General features: G+C 43.0%; 1 protein-coding gene across 4 annotated transcripts in view; it reads left to right on the top strand.

Annotated features, from left to right (window-relative positions):
- Positions 1-20,676, top strand: part of ece2b (endothelin converting enzyme 2b) — a 77,954-nt gene that overhangs the window by 34,398 nt on the left and 22,880 nt on the right. For all 4 annotated transcript variants that reach the window (XM_014161965.2, XM_014161964.2, XM_014161966.2 and 1 more), the window contains 6 exons: positions 1,121-1,265; positions 1,557-1,772; positions 11,591-11,715; positions 13,814-13,960; positions 14,294-14,359; positions 15,449-15,637. In XM_014161965.2, coding sequence (XP_014017440.1) covers positions 1,121-1,265; positions 1,557-1,772; positions 11,591-11,715; positions 13,814-13,960; positions 14,294-14,359; positions 15,449-15,637 — 888 coding nt within the window. The remainder of the gene's footprint in view (positions 1-1,120; positions 1,266-1,556; positions 1,773-11,590; positions 11,716-13,813; positions 13,961-14,293; positions 14,360-15,448; positions 15,638-20,676) is intronic.

Below are 20,676 nucleotides of genomic sequence, written 5' to 3'. Positions count from 1 at the left end.
CCTCACAAGTCCTCAACTGGCAGCTTCATTAAATAGTACCCGCAAAACACCAGTCTCAACGTCAACAGTGAATAGGTGACTCCAGGATGCTGGCCTTCAAGGCAGAGTTGCAAAGAAAAAGCCATATCTCAGACTGCCCAATAAGAAGAAAAGATTAAGATGGGTAAAAGAACACAGACACTGGACAGAGGAACTCTGCCTAGAAGGCCAGCATCCCGGAGTCGCCTCTTTAAAGAAAATGTTTTACCTTTATTTAACTAGGCAAGTCAGTTAAGAACAAATTCTTATTTACAATGACGGCCTACCGGGGAACAGTGGGTTAACTGCCTTGTTCAGTGGCAGAACGACAGATTTTTACCTTCTCAGCTCGGGGATTCGAGCACGGGGCTACATGCCGCCCAATAATGGGGTATTGTTTGTAGATTGATGAGGGTGAAAAAAATGATTTTATCAATTTTAGAATAAGACTTGAACATAACAAAATGTGGAAGAAGTCAAGGTGTCACGTCCTGAGCAGTGTAAGAGGTCATTTTTTATAGTAGATGGGTCAGGGCGTGACAGGGGTGTGTGTGTTTGACAGTCTATGTTGTTATTTCTATGTTGTGGGTTCTAGGTTTTCTGTTTCTATGTCGGGTGTTGTTTGGGGTTGATCTCCAATTGGAGGCAGCTGTTTCTTGTTGCCTCTGATTGGAGATCGTATTTAGGTAGGGGGTTTTCTTATTGTATGCTGTGGGTTGTTAGTTGTGAGTAGTGTGTTTTCCTGCTCTGCGTCATGGCTTTATTGTTTTGTAGTTTATTGTATATGGCATTCGGTTTCACGAATCAATAAAAGATGTGGAACTACGATCATGCTGCGTATTGGTCCGATCCTTCAGAAAGCCCTGACACAAGGGGCCTGAATACTTTTCGAATGCACTGGATATGTTTATTTAGACAGTGTGAAAATCAGATGGGTATACAGGGATGTGGGGAAAAACTGTGGGAAGGGATTGAACCCCGGTCTCCGATGGGATATGTGCCGGGAGTGTTAGAACTTCACCACAGCTCTGCATGAATGGAGGCCCTCTTGACTATGTCTGTGATACATGTGATGGCTCATGCTCATGCTCTGGCTCCACAGGTTGGCTTTCGGAAGGGCGGCATCCAGCTCCTCGGTCCCCTGGGCAGGAGGACCCAAATGGAGGTAGTGCTGGCTGGTGTGCTGCTCTGCTCTCTCCTCGCCCTGTTCGGATGTGCTGTCACGCTGGGCATGCGCTACAACACAGGCGAGGCCTTTGGTTACACGCACGGACACAAGCACGCAAGCACACACACAAGCACACACATGTTATGTCTTATAATAAGGCTTATAATATGTTATGTCTCTCTGTGTATCAACATTTCAGCTGGCTGGTGTTTAGCAGTATCATTATGAGTGATTATTAAGACATTATGGAGTCATACATGCTTGACAAAAGTCTTGTGAACTTGCATTATAACCACATCATAAAGCATTATACTGTACCAGCAGGCTTTATAAAGCATTATAGAATTCAGTTTTTCTACCTTGAAAGCAGACCCAGCGCGGAGCCTGTGTCTGACTGAGGCCTGTATTACGGTGGCCAGTAAGATCGTAGAGGCCCTGGACCGCAGCGCTGACCCCTGCCATGACTTCTACCAGTACGCCTGCGGGGGCTGGGTACGCAAGAACCCTCTCCCTGACGGACGCTCTCGCTGGAGCACCTTCAACAGCATCTGGGACCAGAACCAGGCTCTCCTCAAACACCTGCTGGGTGAGTTGTTTGTACACAATACACAGACACTCACACAGTACATACTGTAAACATACTGCACTATTTCATGACAATGTTGACAGTGTTGGGAGTGTGTTGGCAATTTTTTATTTTATTTGTTATTTGTATTTAACTAGGTAAGTCAGTTAAAAACAATTCTTATTTACAATGATGGACTACACCGGCCAAACCCGGATGACGCTGGGCCAATCGTACGCCGCCCTATGGGACTCCCAATCACGGCCGGTTGTCATACAGCCTGGAATCGAACCAGGGTGTCTGTAGTGACACCTCAAGCACTGAGATGCAGTGCCTTAGACCGCTGTACCACTCAGGAGCCCAAATGTGTTAACAGTGTTGACAGTTTTGAAAGGTGGAAGTGTTGACAGGCCTGGTTCTAGTTTATTTGCTGGTCTGTTCAGGTCAACATATAGAGCCTGGTCCCAGATCTGTTTAGGCTGTATGGCCAAACACTAGAAAGCACAAACCGGTCTGGGACCAGGCCCTGCTAGATTTAATAATGGCCCACCCAATCAAGCTGGCTTAAAATATATATGACTCATCAGAACAGTTGAAAATGCAGTAGGAGGTTCCTGCGCAATTATATGGTAAATCAGAAGCCTACAGTCAATCTGCAATTTCGGCAGCGAGTTGCGACTGTCAGTGAGAAGCCTACAGTCAATCTGCAATTTCGGCAGCGAGTTGCGACTGTCAGTGAGAAGCATCTAAAATAACCCTAGGCCTATTGCAACATTTAAAAGTTAAATCGCGGCATAAACAGAAGTCACATATATTCCGAATGATTCTTTCTAATTATTTTTAAAAGAATTGTAGTGTACACTAAAAATATTCCAGTTTTCACAGTATCATACTGGCAGCCTAAAGTTTATTCCCATTAGTAGGCTACACCAGGACTAATCTCTTCACACTAGTGGAGAGTGTCGACCATATCCCTGGTGAGTGTATAAGGACACAAAGCGAGACCCAAATGCAGACACAGGAAGCAATGGTTGAGCGCCAATATTTATTAATCCAAGGGGTAGGCAAAAGGTAGGTCGGGGACAGGCGAGAGTTCATAAACCGGGTCCAAAACAGTACCAGATGAAGGGCAGTCTAGGCAGGGGTTCAGTAACCAGATCAGAGTCCAAACAGTACAAGGGGATAGGCAGGCTTGAAGACAGAACAGGCAGAGTGGTCGGGCCAGGCGGGTACGGAGTCAGGACAGGCAAGGGTCGAAACCAGGAGGAATAGAACCAAAAAAGACTGGGAAAAATAGGAGCAAGGAAAACTGCTGGTTGACTTAGCAAACAAGACGAACTGGCACAGAGAGACAGGAAACACAGGGATATATACACCGGGGATAATAAGTGACACCTGGAGGGGGTGGAGACAATCACAATGACAGGTGAAACAGATCAGGGTGTGACAGTGCGCATATTCACTGTCTTTATCATTGGATGAGTCAGTCACTGGAACGTTTAGAACAATAATTTCCTGAAATTGTATAATATGTGTCTCCCTTTTTTGTAGGCCTAGATTAGATGGTTGCATTCAAGACAAGGTCGTTTCTATTAATCTCAGTTTGTCAGTATCAGCAGAGTAGACCTACCCAATCATTTTTGTAAAATGCCTATTATTAAAGATTCTAATAGTGTCTCCAGACATGTAGTGTCGTAGAATTGCATTAAATGTGTTTATAAAAGCCACATTTTTTCCCGAATCCCCCTAAAATTGTTTTCCTCTAGCTGGGACTAAGCTGCTTCCCCAAACATGGAACTCACGCACCGCCTATGACGTTGTGTAGCCTATTTCATTGTTTGTTTACTGTCGGATTCGGACAGACAGCCTGTTTTTTTTCAGTGGTGTTGACAGTAATTATGGTGTAGTTGCGCTGCCTACTTGGCAATAGGCCTAATAATGGGCTTGTTTCCCAAGGGAAATTTGTGGTCACATTTAACCTGTGCTATGTGTTAAATTATGCAATGTGATTGCACAAATTTGCTTGTAAATATGTCAGGGTATTTTTGCTGGAAAATGTTGGCCCTGTCACTTTTACTCATGCCCAGCCACACAGCAATTTCTGCCTACACCACTGGACCAGGCTAGTCAGCATCTACAGTGCTGTGTGGTTTTTGAGGCCAGCTGAATCAGCTTGTCTTGCTAAGTGGGCAGACCAGGTATGTGTCCCAAATGGCACCCACCTTTATAGTGCACTACTCTTTACCAGGGCCCTTGTGCACTATGAAAGGAATAGAGTGCCATTTGGGACAGAACCCAGACCTGGGGCTGAGGGCCACTCACAGTGCAGTTCTGGTAAATACCTTGCTGCTTCCGGTGCATGCAGAACTTTATGCTCCATTGAATGTTGAATTAAAACTATTCAGTACTGGGATGCCGGTCTCACTCCACTATACCAGAGGTTACTGTGGTAACTGTCTGTTCCCCTTCAGCCCTACTAATGGGAGAGCCACTAAAGCTTAAAGAGCAAGTGTTTAAGTGTGTGTGTGTGTATGTGTGTATGTTTGTATGTGCATGCGTGCGTGCATGTGTGTATGCTTGTATGTGTACTTGTGTGTGTGTGTGTGTGTACCAGAGGTTACTGTGACCCTGTTTGTTCCCCTTTAGCTGCCCTACTAGCAGGAAAGCCACTGAAGCTTAATGAGGGAGTGTGTGTGTGTGTGTATGCTTGTGTGTGCGTGCATGTGTGTATACTTGTTTGTGCTTGTGTGTATATCCGTACAGTTAACAATGTTATGCTTGTCCGAATGTGATTATGTTAGCGATTCAGAAGAGAGATATGGCTTTCTCCCAGTAGTCTGTTTTGATGCAGCTTGTAAACGGTGTCTTTTTGTTCGACCACACAGAGAAAAAACAAACAGGACTAAATTAACTGTGCGCTGGTGTAGAATTACTCCTTGTCAACAACAGTCAGGAAGCAGTGCCAGTCTTAGGTCTTGTCCCAAATGGCTCCCTATTTAGTGCACTACTTTTGAATAGGGTGCCATTTGGGATGAAGCCTGAGTTGTCCTCTCAGTAAAGTGCGTGTGCATGCTTGCGCGTATGTGCATGCGTGCGTACGTGCTTGGGTGAGTGCATGCGCATGCTTGCATACCTGTGTGTGATTGTTCTGCTGCTAACTTACTGGCAGAATATTCCAGCTCCGAGTCATTTAATTTAATTAAGTCTGCAACCATCAGTGTGAGATGGACCAGAGCATCCTTTGAGGTCACACCATAAAAAATAAAAATAAATGGTTTTGTATTATTGACAAAAGGGCATGAGTTATAGGTTCTGTATGATAATTAGTTTATCTGTTCTGCAGCATTGGCCGGTCATATAACATCCAAGATGGCGTAGCAGTCAGACGTCTTTTGTCTTCATCTTGTCCCATGTATGTATGTATATATATATACATATATATATTTTTTTTCTTAACTTCAACATACTCTCCTGCAACCCGCCTCACCCAATGTGGTATGGATCTGCTATTTTCTTTACCTCTGAACCGGAAACCCCAACAGTAGCTAGCCAGCTAACTAACTACTAGCTAGTAGTAAGCTAGCCACTGCTAGCGGTCATAAGCTAACCTCTAGCCAGGACAACTCCTGCCAGTCTGTACAGCGAGTTTCAACCCAGAGCTTACCGGACTCCTTTTTCTCCATATCACCGGATTCCTACCGCAAGCTCTGAACCTCTTCACCTGGATCACCGCGGCTAGCTAGCTGCTATCCGATTGGCTTCTCCTGCTAATGTCCCTGTCCCGAAGCAAGCACCAATTAGCCTGGAGCTAGCCTATGCTACGCCCATCTCCTGGCTAGCTGAAGAGGACCATCAGCCACTCCTTGAGCTACAATAACTATTTTGCCAATTGGCCTGGACCCCTTTTATTGCCGATACGGGGCCCCGCCAATCCAACTGTCTGGACTACCGACGTAATCCGCCCAAGGCTTTTTTTCAACTGGCTCCTTCGTCGCGACTTCCCCTGAATGCCCATCTGCTAGCCTGCTAGCCACGGACCGCTAGCTATCTAGAGCATACCGGACTGTTAGTTGTAGTGATCCATCAGTCAATTTCTTGGGCTACTATTCCTATTTTGCCAATTGGCCTGGACCCTTTTACTGCACGGACACCTGCTGCTCCAGCACGACTGGTCTGCCAATGTAACCGCATAAGGGGGCTACAACAATAGACTTCTTCCGTCACGACGTCCCTCTAAGGCCCTTCTGCTAGCCTGCTAGCCCCGGCACGCTGGCTGTCTGAATCGCCGTGTCTCCAGCCCGTCCAGCTACTCATTGGAACTTATGATCACTCGACTATGCATGCCTCTCCCTAATGTCAATATGCCTTGTCCATTGCTGTTTCGGTTAGTGATTATTGTATTATTTCACTGTAGAGCCTCCAGCCCTGCTCAATATGCCTCAGCTAAGCCTCTTGTCCCACCCCCCACACATGCAGTGACCTCACCTGGTTTAATTGATGTCTCTAGAGATAATACCTCTCTTATCATCACTCAATGCCTAGGTTTACCTCAACTGTATTCACATCCTACCATACCTTTGTCTGTACATTATGCATTGAATATATTCTGCGCCCAGAAACCTGCTCCTTTTACTCTCTGTCCCGAACGTACTAGACGACCAGTTTTATAGCCCTTAGCCGTACCCTTATCCTACTCCACCTCTGCTCCTCTGGTGATGTAGAGGTTAATCCAGGACCTGCAGTGCCTAGCTCCACTCCAATTCCCCAGGCGCTCTCATTTGTTGACTTCTGTAACCGTAAAAGCCTTGGTTTCATGCATGTTAACATTAGAAGCCTCCTCCCTAAGTTTGTGCATTTCACTGCTTTAGCACACTCTGCCAACCTGGATGTCCTAGCTGTGTCTGAATCCTGGTTTAGGAAGGCCACCAAAAACCCAGAAATGTCCATCCCTAACTATAACATTTTCCAACAAGATAGAACTGCCAAAGAGGGCGGAGTTGCAATCTATTGCAGAGATAGCCTGCAGAGTTCTGTCTTACTATCCAGCTCTGTGCCCAAACATTTTGAGCTTCTACTTTTAAAAATCCACCTTTCCAGAAACAAGTCTCTCACCGTTGCCGCTTGCTATAGACCACCCTCTGCCCCCAGCTGTTCCCTGGACACCATATGTGAATTGATTGCCCCCCATCTATCTTCTGAGCTCGTGCTGCTAGGTGACCTAAACTGGGTCATGCTTAACACCCCGGCCATCCTACAATCTAAGCTTGATGCCCTCAATCTCACACAAATTATCAATGAACCTACCAGGTACAACCCCAAATCCGAAAACACAGGCACCCTCATAGATATCATCCTAACCAACCTGCCCTCCAAATACACCTCTGCTGTCTTCAACCAGGATCTCAGCGATCACTGCCTCATTGCTTGCGTCCGTAATGGGTCTGCGGTCAAACGACCACCCCTCATCACTGGCAAACGCTCGCTAAAATACTTCAGCGAGCAGGCCTTCCTAATCGACCTGGCCTGGGTATCCTGGAAGGATATTGACCTAATTTCGTCAGTAGAAGATGCCTGGTTATTCTTTAAAAGTGCTTTCCTCAACATCTTAAACAAGCATGCTCCATTCAAAAATGTAAGAACCAGGAACAGATATAGCCTGTGCTTCACTCCAGACCTGACTGCCCTTGACTAGCACCAAAACATCCTGTGGCATATGGCATTAGCATCAAATAGCCCCCGCGATATGCAACCTTTCAGGGAAGTTAGGAACCAATATACACAGGCAGTTAGGAAAGCAAAGGCTAGCTTTTTCAAACAGAAATTTGCATCCCGCAGTACAAACTCGAAAAAGTTCTGGGACACTGTAAAGTCCATGGAGAATAAGAGCAGCTGCCCACTGCACTGAGGCTAGGAAACACTGTCACCACCAATAAATCCGCAATAATTGAGAGTTTCAAAAAGCATTTTTCTACGGCTGGCCATGCTTTCCACCTGACCTCCCCTACCCTGGTCAACACCCCTGTGCCCCCCACAGCAACTTGCCCAAGCCTCCCCATTTCTCCTTCACCCAAATCCAGATAGCTGATGTTCTGAAAGAGCTGCAAAATCTGGACCCCTACAAATCAGCAGGGCTAGACAATCTGGACTCTCTCTTTCTAAAATTATCAGCCGAAATTGTTGCAACCCCTATTACTGGCCTGTTCAACCTCTCTTTCGTATCTTCTGAGATCCCCAAAGATTGGAATGCTGCCGCGGCCATCCCCCTCTTCAAAGGGGGAGACACTCTAGACCCAAACTGCTACAGACCTATATCTATCCTACCCTGCCTTTCTAAGGTCTTCGAAAGCCAAGTTAACAAACAGATCACCGACCATTTTGAATCCCACCGTACCTTCTCCGCTATGCAATCTGGTTTCTGAGCTGGTCATGTGTGCACCTCAGCCACGCTCAAGGTCCTAAACGATATCATAACCGCCATCAATAAGAGACAATACTGTGCAGCTGTATTCGTCGACCTGGCCAAGGCTTTCGACTCTGTCAATCACCACATTCTTAATGACAGACTCAACAGCCTCGGTTTCTCAAATGACTGCCTCGCCTGGTTCACCAACTACATCTCAGACAGAGTTCAGTGTGTCAAATCGGAGGGCCTGTTGTCCGGACCCTTGGCAGTCTCTATGTCGGTGCCACAGGGTTCAATTCTCGGGCCGACTCTCAACATCAATTATGTTGCTCTTGCTGCTGGTGATTCTCTGATCCACCTCTACGCAGACGACACCATTCTGTATACTTCTGGCCCTTCTTTGGACACTGTGTTAACTAACCTCCAGATGTGCTTCAATGCCATACAACTCTCCTTCCGTGGCCTCCAACTGCTCTTAAATGTAAGTAAAACTAAATGCATGCTCTTCAACCGATCGCTGCCCACACCTGCCCGCCTGTCCAGCATCACTACTCTGGACGGTTCTGACTTAGAATATGTGGACAACTACAAATACCTAGGTGTCTGGTTAGACTGTAAACTCTCATTCCAGACTCACATTAAGCATCTCCAATCCAAAATTAAATCTAGAATCGGATTCCAATTTCACAACAAAGCATCCTTCACTCACACTGCCAAACGTACCCTCGTAAAACTGACTATTCTGCTGATCCTTGACTTCGCGATGTCATTTACAAAATGGCCTCAAACACTCTACTCAACAAATTGGATGCAGTCTATCACAGTGCCATCCGTTTTGTCACCAAAGCCCCATATACTACCCACCACTGCGACCTGTAAGCTGTCGTTGGCTGGCCCTCGCTTCACATTCATCGCCAAACCCACTGGCTCCAGGTCATCTAAGTCTTTGCTAGGTAAAGCCCCGCCTTATCTCAGCTCACTGGTCACCATAGCAGCACCCACCCATAGCAAGCGCTCCAGCAGGTATATTTCACTGGTCACCCCCAAAGCCAATTCCTCCTTTGGCTGCCTTTCTTTCCAGTTCTCTGTTGCCAATGACTGGAACGAATTGCAAAAATCATTGAAGCTGGAGACCCATATCTCCCTCACTAACTTTAAGCACCAGCTGTCAGAGCAGCTCACAGATCACTGCACCTGTACATAGCCCATCCAACTACATCATCCCCATACTGTTTATTTATTTATTTAATTGTTTTGTTCTTTTGCACCCCAGTATCTCTACTTGCACCCCAGTATCTTTTGCACATCTATCACTCCAGTGTTTAATTGCTAAATTGTAATTATTTTGCAACTATGGCCTATTTATTGCCTACCTACCTTATCTTACCTCATTTGCACACACTGTGTATATATAGTTTTTCTCTATTGTGTTATTGACTGTATGTTTGTTTATTCCATGTGTAACTCTGTTGTTTGTGTCGCACTGCTTTGCTTTATCTTGGCCAGGTCGCAGTTGTAAATGAGAACTTGTTCTCAACTAGCCTACCTGGTTAAATAAAGGTGAAATAAAATAAATAAATACAAATATTTCAGCAGTGTGTGCGTAGCCATGACAGTGGTGCTACAGAGCGAATGACGATATGCGCTGTGGAGATGGAGACGAGCATGTGACTAAAAAAACTATCATACCACATCCTGTCTTCGATCTCCTCCTCTCATTCTCTTAACACCTTTCCTCGTCTTTTTTACTCATTTCACATCTACATTTCCCCTGTTGGTAGCACTCTAAAGCTTTCTGCTTCAAACCCCTAACTTCCTGTCTCTCTCCCCCATCTTTCTCGTTCTCTCTACCTCTACCTCTGTCTCGTTCCCTCTCTCTTTCTGACTCTCTCCCATCTCGCTCTTTCTCTCTCTCTCTCCCTCTATCTCTTTGTCTCTGTCTCTTCATTTCCTTCTCTATGGATCTTCAGTGTTTGTTTTCCATTGATACAGATGAAGGCTGCACACTAAAAACAAATGGTTCTATATAGTGCCAAATAAGGGTCTTTGGCTTGTAACCATAGCAGATCCCTTTTTGGTGCTATATGGAACCTTTTTTATGAAGGTTCTATAAATAACCATGCTCATAAGGTTCTAAATGGTTTAATAGTCATATTATATTGTTAAAATTCCATAAGTTTCATTATTATGTTTATTAACCAGTTGAATCAGGTGTGCTAGCTCTGGAACGGCTGGGGGTCCCTGAGGAGAGAATTGAGAGCTACTGACTTAGTCAACCTTTCGAAATTAACACAAGGCCATACGTGAGTCGTTCACAAGACATCCCTCACTGGCCATAGTCATATACTGTGTGTGTGTGTGTGTGTGTGTCCCAACCGGCCCACAGCGGTCATGGTCCAATCCCCCAGCTCCCTAACTGTCAGAACAGTCAGCCATGGTTCAGCAGCGGTTTAACTGTCCATGACGTCCTGTTATTTGCTTCAAACCTGTCCTCATCTCCTGTCATGGTAAATCACTTGCACTGTAAAAAAAAAAAAGTAAGTTGATTTAATTAATTATTATTTAGTAACTGGTTCCACAGCCTTTTTCAGTTTATTTAACTTTTCGGTCATTGTTACCTGAACTTAACATTTTTTGTTGGCCCAAACTTAGCTCTAAAATTCAAATAGTGCTTTTAATATGCAATGTTTTGAACTTACGTTTTTGACACACGTTGACATATATGATTACATTGAGCATGATCATTTATAAAGTCATTATAATTCAGCATGTCCTCACCTGGGATTGGAACTCAGCATTCCAATCTTCTTGCTATGCCAGTATTAGTCTATTACTTTTTTCACATGAATTACTAAACTTTGCACTTCAAAGTAAGTCTCAGGTCTGTTAAAAGTACACTCAAGAAAAACGATTTTATTTATCATAGTGATAAAGGAGTAACATTAAAACAGAACCCTAAAATAAGTCAATCAAATGAATTATGAGAGACATGCTTCCTGGCACAGACGTAGTTGAATAGCAGGAAGATCAGATCAAATCCCAGATAAGGACATGTTGAATAATAATTACTCTATAAATGACAATGTCAGCATGTGTCAAATATCCATGTTGAAAACATTGTATTGTAAATGCACTGTGGTTGTCCCTATCAAATTTTTCTCAAAACCTACATTTTCTCATGTTGGAGCTAAGTTTGGGCCAACTAAACATTTTAAGTTCAGTTAACATTTTGACTGAAAAGTTGAATAAACTTAACAAGGCTATGGAACCAGTTACTAAATAAGAGTTGAATCAACTAGATATATCTTTTTTTTACAGTGTATAATAGAAGGATATGACAAGTCTTGTCTCACACAATCACATTAGCCTATGTTCTCCTCCTCCTCATCCATATTTTCCTCTACTTCCCTCCCCCTCTTTTCCCCTCCTTCTTTAGAGAATGGCACGTTCAACTCCAGCAGCGACGCCGAGAAGAAGACCCAGTTCTACTACCTGTCCTGCCTGAACGAGCAGCACATCGAGGAGCTGGGAGCCATGCCTCTCATTGACCTCATTGCAAAGGTCAGCTTGATTTGCTCTCTGGGGCCTGCCGGGTAGGCAGAGTTCACCCTTCACACACATGAAATTGTTCAAATTTGCTCTCTGAGGCCTGGCAGAGTTCTAGGTGGAGTTCTACCTTCAGAGACATGAAATGGTTCAATATGGGAACACTGTCTTCCCGGAGCTAATGCTACTGAATCAAGTGCACCTACCGCCAACAGCACGAAACAAATAAAATAAACAGGAATGCAAGGCTTTATTTATTTTAATTTTTTTATGGAAATGTTTGGTGATCGACTAGGAATGCATTAGAGATTGACCGGTTGGTGACCACTGCTCTAGGCCTTGCCTACACCAATCCAGTGCTTTTACATTTGTGGGTTTTAGTTTAGTTTATTCATTCGACCATTTTTAAAATACAAGCAAACATAAAACTTAAAAGCCATACATGCACTATGGAGTAGTGAACAAGAGCACACTTCAGGAGGAAGGAGATATTATTGGGACACAACCAACCATGCACTCCATGTAGCCTTGAAGGTAGTAATTGAGGTAGTAGTTTTTTTCTAAACCCAATGCACCATTTCTCCAGAGAGAAATCAAGTCATTCATGAAATAAATCTAGTCAATAACTATTTGGGACGCTGGGCTGAAGGGAATTGTAGTTTTCAATAAGCAAATAAACGTGGTAATTAACTACTATGCCGCCAGTCTTTTAGGCTCAGAGATGGATACACTTTTACGCCAGCTACATTCTACGTTAGGTTAGATACACATAGACCGCATGAGAGAGGAATGTACACAACACAACAATTAGAGAGAGGGATAGATTATGCCTTATCTACTTTGAAGAACTAGTAAAATGATTGTCAGACAGTTCTGCAGCTTGCTTAGGCAGACTAACCTAGCTAAATAGGATGACTAAAGACATTACAGTATGGGGAGCACAGAGAACATTGTCTGTTTGGCTGCTACTGCCTGAGCAGAGATGAGATGATGACTTTAAGTTAAATAATAAAGTAATCAAATAAAACTAAGTAATATACACAACTGAAATAATTTTCTATTTTTTGTTGATGTCTACCCATTGTGTAGACATCAACTAAAACATATTCAAAGATGACAAAAAATGTAATGTGATACAAAATTGTATCACCTATTTTCAATTTAAATCTGTATAATAAAATGATAGTACCTGGTACCTGACAGACAATGGAATATTTCATGTTTTGCCAATTGAATGTTCACTATTTTTGGCTTTGGAATTGTCATTAAAAATCATGATTAAAAAGTAATAAAAATCAAAAACGTGATAAATGTTTAAAGAAGAAAGGAATGAAGAAAGAAATAGCTATAAATTCACTGTCTCCTTTGTAATCTGCCTTTTGATGAGAACTGAAGTGATGGACTGACTGGCTACTGAGAAGCAGCTTGAAGTACCGGCCCGTCTGTCTTCTGTCTTATTTCTACCAGGTAGAAGGGAGATGGGAAATTGAAGAACACAAGTTGTAGAAATAGGACTGGGTGTGATTAATGTGTGTGATTGATGTGTGTGTGTGCATGCCTCCTTGCGTGTGTGCTGTCAGCAGCAATCCATCCCATCCATCAATCCATGTCTGTTTGTCAGTTATGATTTTAAGAAATAGCTGGGCTGGACTTTTTCACTTTTCCAGTCTTGTGCTACTATGTCATCATGTCCTTGTTCCAAACTCTGCTTAGGATGGGCCTTGAAAAATTCACACCCCATCCTGTTACTCACATTCTGTGACAAGACGCCATTTATCTGACTATACGATTTTAATATGTGTGTTTTGTCTTTAAATTGACAAAAGTGGTGCCATTAATCGGAAGAAAATGCTATACAATACTGTAGAGAAATCAAAATGCTCCGGGGTGACGTTTTTTTCCCTAGGTATAGATCTAGGATCAACTTCCCTTCCCCAATCCTGACCTTAAGCATTAGTGGGGGAAAATGCAAAACTGACCCCAAAACAGCATCTAGGGACAACTTCATCTTATACCAATAAAAATAATAATAGGTTTATCTCTCTATCTGAGCTTGTCGTCCCTCTGTTTTGTGTGTGTGTGTGTGTGTGTGTATATATGTGTGCGACGGCAGACAGGGGGCTGGAACATAACGGGGCCCTGGGAGAAGGACAACTTTATGGAGGTGCTGAAGACAGTGTCAGGCCCCTACCGTGCCCAGCCCTTCTTCACCATTGGCGTCAGCGTGGACCCCAAGAACTCCAACAGTAACGTCATCCAGGTCAGCTGCTCTGGCTCTGGGTCTTTTGAAATGAAAATACTTGTACTAGCACACACACATAAACACATAGGCATGCATAGACACAGACAGACCCACCCACACACACAGACACATTTTATGTTTTTTATAAGGTGGTATGGTTCCCCTGTTGCTCTTTCCTGAGTCATAAACTAAACTGTCGGGATTCATTTGTTTTAGAAGGGACAGATATGCATATCTAATACATTTTTTGGAATATATTGTCGAATATGATAGTGAATGGACTCTGCACACTGCAATTCATTCTCCCTTATGATTAGTGTGTTTGCTCACCTGTTGATACATTTCCGCCAGGTGGACCAATCGGGGCTGTTCCTCCCCTCGCGGGACTATTACCTCAACAAGACAGCCAATGAAAAGGTGAGTAAAGTTTGGTGGCTGGAGGGGGTGAGCTGGGTGCGGGCCAGCCAGCTGGGTGCGGGTCTTTTCCTACCTCTGGCTGTCAACAGGAGGTACCGGAATAAATTAACATATATTACTGTCACAGGAGGCTGCTGAGGGGAGGACGGCTCATAATAATGGCTGGAAACCATGTGTTTGATGTGTTGGTTAACATTCCGTTGATTCCATTCCAGCCATTACTATGAGCCTGTCCTCCCCAATTAAGGTGCCACCAGCCGCCTGTGATTATTGTAAAATACAACACCTTTATTATCCCAAGCGTTGGGAATTTAGTTTGGCATTTCAAGCTTCACATCATTAAAACACAATCATGTCGTAATGTCTGCAGAAGACAGGCTTCTGTGGCGGGGGTAGCTCGCATCATCCATTATCTAAATGGTGACGTGTATATTGTTGTTCCATTCTACTTTCCCCTCCACATAGCCTGTCACAAATCGCTCTGAAACATACCAGGTATATTTTACCATAACTGGCTGAGAGAATAGTAGTGGTCACTTTACAACGAACTAGAAAGACTGAAACCTTCCACAGAAATATAGCCAGCAGCAGGTGTTTCATTTTGATAGCTCTCATTCTCTTGTGACTGTACCACACCAGAGTAGAGCCAACTTTGACTAGCCAATGGTATTTCACTAGGAAAAACTCTGGGCCCTAGTTATAGTCACTGTAGCCAGAGTTTTTTTCTGATCAGGTCAGGTGGTCAAGAAACTCCTGGCCCTACTCTAGTCTGCAGCATTACCCAGGGGTGGCCAACCCTCCTCTTGGAGACAAGATGTGCAGTCTTTTGTTCCAGACCTACTATGACACTTGTGATTCAGCTAATCAAGATCCTAAGGCAGCAGCTGATTAGAATCAGGTGTGTTAACCCTAATTGGAGCAGGGCTAGAACAAAATCCAGGTGAAGGGTTTGCAATGGAAAACAAAAAAGGGCATTTATCATTGAACAAGTTCAGATGGTATCTACCCGTTTTACTCTGTTTCGTACCGTTGTCTTACATTTGGTGGTGACTGAACACGACCTTGAGCTTATCCTGTATCCATTCCCAGGTGTTGAAGGCGTATCTGGACTACATGGTGGAGCTGAGCCTGCTGTTGGGGGGGGATAAGAACTCCACACAAAGACAGATGCAGCAGATCCTGGACTTTGAAACGGCGCTCGCCAACATCACAGTACCGCAGGACGAACGTCGAGATGAGGAGAAGATCTACCACAAGATCACCATCGCTGAGCTACAGGTGTGTGTGTGTGTGTGTGTGTGTGTGTGTGTGTGTGTGTGTGTGTGGGGGGGTTACAAAGAGAGAGCATGTGGGCTTCCATGTGCAAGCAGTTGCTTGGACGTGAGTATGTATGAGAGAGAAAGGGCAAGAGAGGTACATATGTGAGGCTTTTTTTTGTGAGGCTTTAAAGCCTCTCGGAGTTGACTCTTATTCAATTACAGTCTGTTCCCACTTTTTCTCCTGCCTCCATTAGTGTCAGAACATGCATGGCTTTTTCTCGCAGTCTCTCCCACACCAACTCACCACTACGATCTGAAACCCTGAGCCTCTTCACACCTTTGTCTGTGTTTTATCCCTCCTCTGAGGACTATTCTACTGTGCATCTCCTGCAGTCCTCTTTTTTTGTTTGTGAATGTTCCCCTGGTTGCCAAGGTGACTGTTGCTAAGTCCTTCTATCTCCACGGCAGCAGCAGAACTAGTGAGAGAGATCGTGAAGGGAATGCAAGTGGTTGGAGGACATCGAGGAGCCTTTTGTCAACAAACAAAGCTGGTTTTCTGTTTCATAGGAATTGAATGTCAGCATTTGTAGGATGGGTTGAATCCGTGAAATAGGTGGTAATGGGTAGATTGTGTATACCACCGACCAACTGAATGTAATTGCTCTAGAAAATCAGTTTGTTAACCTTAAGCCTGCAAAAACAGTCGCGTTGATGAGGCATGACTTTGAATGGCAATGCCATAGATAATTTGTTCTGTTTCTAATGGTTCTAAACACTAGATTATTACACTAAAACTCTAGGGTCATGTTCATTAGGCACCAAACAGAATCAAATGGTTTGAAACAGGGAAGGACTAGCTGTCGGTCTGTTGCAAAATGTTTTTTGTGCTGAACATGACCCTGTTCCCAATGACCCCTTAAATGGGGAGTAAGCGATCGATTAGCAAAGCTTTTAATCATGACATGACAGGCCCCTAACATTTTCTACTACAACTCTGGAATACATAGGCATACCGTAATGGAATGGGAGCTACTATGATCCTATCCTTACTAGTGTTGCATGTTGCACCGAAACGTCAGTACTTGAAAAACGGTTCAGGACTAGAGTTTTCAAATGTGTCTTACGTTTGAAAATCAACTAAATGTATAGAACTTATGAGTAAAACTTGGGCAAATGCATTCATCATAAGACATGCATCAGTGAATTGTATTCCCTGCAACTTTCTGAAGAGGCAACCGTTCTGGAATCCCCGTCTGTGTGTGTGCGGTGCGCATGTCTAGCACTTTGTGTAGCCGTTAGCGATGATAATGATAACCATCTTCAGGCTTTCCCAAAAACCTTGTTAATTACAAAGTAGTCTAAGCCTTCCTGGCAGAATCATGATTATTTGTATCAATCCAGTGGTCATGTGATGTGGGAACTCCATCACATGTGCGCTAAACATTTTACATTTGAGTAGACACTCTTATCCAGAGCTATCTTACAGTACTGAGTGCATACTTTTTTCATACTGTTCCCCCATGGGAATCAAATCCACAACCCTGGCATTGTAAGTGTCATGCGCTACAAACTGAGCTACATGGGACTATAAACACAGACAACCAAACAATGGAGTTAAGTGAACGCACACTTGAATTAAACGGTAACTACATTCAAATGTAAATTTCTTCAATTTTTCCCAGACTTCAAAAGTGGACCCTAATGCAGCCAATTTTATCTCAATGTCAAATAATTTCTGGGTAACAGTTAAAGTGGAACTGACAGAGTTTTAACTACTTTGCAGATATGAAACAAACAGACAATCATATCAGTCAAAAATATCATTCTCAGTTTATGCTTAAAAACCAACTTTTATAAGAGGTTTTAAAAATAGTTTCGATTTGACTCAAAATTCCATGAAGTACAGTAAGACATTGTTGGCAGAATAGATGGATGCAGTTCAATGCATGATTAATATAATTCACCAATACATTTCTTGGTAGTCCAAAAAATATTGCTAGTGTACAGCTGGCCTGGTACATCATTTGCTGCCGCCACCCATTCGGGATGCACTGTTTCAATGACTCAATATTTTGAACAAAACGGACGACTAAGGCTGGGAATGTCAATCCAATCAAACTAGCAAGGGCAATGATCACAAGTCAGTCATAACGTGACTAATAGGATAGCGCAAGTGTCAAACACAAGGCCCGCGGGCCGAATAGGACACCCAAGCGAGTATAAATGAGTCAACTGATGAGTCATCTACTATATGAAATTACAGCCTGACGATCTCGCATAGGTGAATTCAACTTCAATTGCCCTGCTTTCAAGTGTCCCATATACAACACGCAGCAGTACTACTAAAATGTTGCAGTCTGGCTTCGGTTTTTAAAGCTTGACAACGAATAACCAAAAAACTAAACAAATGCAAAGGAGAAACATGTAGGCCTATTACAGCAGCATTTGAGCAGTAGCCTAGGTTGGCTACTCAACCACAATAGCTACATTTTGAGTTTACCATACAACAATGCTGCATTCAACTGCACCGGTGATCCAGTGTAATTTAAAAAAAATGTTTTAAGTTTAAATGTTACAACAACCTATAGCTGTTTTTGATATTAAATATTTTTTGATTAGGGTCGCAGCATACTGCAAGCATAGCAGCAAAGGCTGGACAAATATTGTTTATTTTGTTTTAGTATGTTAAAATGCTATATACAGCATCCTATGTACATAAGTGGACATTATAAAGGGACATATTTCTTCTAATAAAACAATGGCTAGTTTGGGTCGCCCCAACAGCAAATTTGCTGTTTTTTTCAATATGGCCCGTCTGCTGATTGAGTTTGACACTCCTGGGCTAGCATATCTATTTATTTAGATAGCTGCTGGGAGAATGTCATGTGAGTGACTGACTTTTTCCCTTCATATTGTTTTTCGGTGGCTACAGATAGAGGCAGGTGTCATTTGTTTAGCTAGCAAGAAATGTGAATCGCTTTGCTTGCTAGCTAGCTATGCTGAACTTGAACGACTGTTGTCCACAGTTAGCATATCTCTCAGTTGTCAATCAAATGCATTTGGCATTGAGCAGGAGGGCAAGTTCCCATTCAGTTGTCAAAACATGGGTTGGGACAAGCATGAGCAGGCTACTGTTCCCCATTGATTCAGTGCAATTTTGACAGCCAACTAGTTTGAGAGGGTTTATCTAATGTTCCCTTTTTAAATGTTAGCTTATCTCTCTCTAACATTAGTTGTTGATCTTGTTGATGTGCATAGCCTACCTTTTCATAGTTGTTTGATCAGTAGGACTGTGAAGTTCCCAAATGTAAGAGAACTCCAGTGGTATTTACATATTTGCAGAAATCCATTGTGTATTTTTTGGCGAATGCGTTCTAATGATCTAAAGTTGCGCTGTTGCAACTGCCTGTAAACACAGTCTAGTTCAAAGTGAATGATGGCAGGCCCGTGTAACAAATGGCTTATTTGCATATGGCCTACTGTAGCTCTGATTGGCTACGCCACTCCGGTCCTGGACAAGACAGATGTTTTATCTACTGCAGTGTCTATTAATCGTCTAAACGCACGGCCGCTTTCCCACTCTATATTGCTATAAAATGTTCACAAATGCCTTACAAACATTCTTTGAATTTGTGAAAATGGCCATATCTAAGTGGTTGCATGTCAGAAAATGTAAAGCAAAAAAGTGTCATTCTTCCTGGGGGTGTATATGAACAGATTTAAATAGGATTTTGCTAAAATAATGTCAGTTCCACTTTAAGTACCTTATTGTCATTGTTTTCAATTAAATGTTCAAAAAGAAACAACTTCTTAGCAATAGCAATTTTTCAAGCAAGAATTTAGCTAGGTCTGTCAGTGGTCTGAGTGGGGAGGGGTAAACTGAAAACTAGCTGGTATTAGCAGAGGTTTGGAACTCTTTAGTATTGGTCTATGTCACCAGGCATCCCATAACTCCATCTTTTCAAACAGCTCTTACACTAAAAGGGCATTATCATCATTTTCAGAGTATTATTCCAACCTCATAGTGTGTAAATGTATATAAAACAGGGAAATCACGTTTTTGTCTGCACTATGCCTTTAAGAAAAGTGAGATTTAGAGAGTGAAAACAGAATAAAAAAACAAGCCACTACAAGCCACTGATGCAGACCTTTTGGAACATCTACATTTTAAAAGTCTAATAAATCCATTTAATATAGTCTACACCATCACAATAAATCCATTATTTATTTTAGGCAGGTCTAAAGAAATATTATGATATGAAGAAAATGTAGCCTATTTCAGAAGAACAGAATAGTATATTCTGAATCATCATTATGTTCAGGCCCTGATTATCAACGTTTCAGGTAAGACTCAAATGCAAACTGTGTTTATTACAGCAACAGAGGCAGGCAAACGACAGGTCAAGGCAGGCAGGGGTCGATAATCCAGAGTAGTGGGGCAAACGTACAGGATGGCAGGCAGAAAAGGTAAAAACCAGGCACAATCAAGAGACGGGAACAGAGGGAAAAATGCCGGTAGGCTTGACGAAACAAAACAAACTGGCAACGGACAACACGGGTATAAATACACAGGGGATAATAGGGAAGATGGGTGACACCTGGAGGGGGTGGAGACAATCACAAAGACAGGTGAAACAGATCAGGGTGTGACACTGATCTGGCTATGTCATATGCCTGTGGGCTCCACTAGTTCATTTAGCAGACAAGATTTGCTTATAATTCGCGTGGCATTATTTATAGTATGAAGAGTACAATTGAACATGGCTGAATAAAATGGAAATTATATTTTCCCCAAATGATTTCCGAGGTAGTGCGCACATGCGGCTATTCAGTGTTGAGCGGTTAACAAAGTGATAACAGGTCCTCCTATATGGTCAATTTAGTTATGTATGCAACTTTAGTTGTGATACAAACCTTAGGCAATTTTTTTTTATATCTAATATATTCTAAGCCTGCATGATGCAACTCTAATGATGATTTGAAAAAAGTTGCATGAAAGGCATGCGCTCTGCTCTGTTTCTTGCACAGGTTGCACACAATTCATCAATCTCTCATTCA

Source organism: Salmo salar, chromosome ssa20, assembly GCF_905237065.1.
Source record: "Salmo salar chromosome ssa20, Ssal_v3.1, whole genome shotgun sequence".
Taxonomy (NCBI): domain Eukaryota; kingdom Metazoa; phylum Chordata; class Actinopteri; order Salmoniformes; family Salmonidae; genus Salmo; species Salmo salar.
This window is presented reverse-complemented; position numbering and strand designations above follow the sequence as displayed.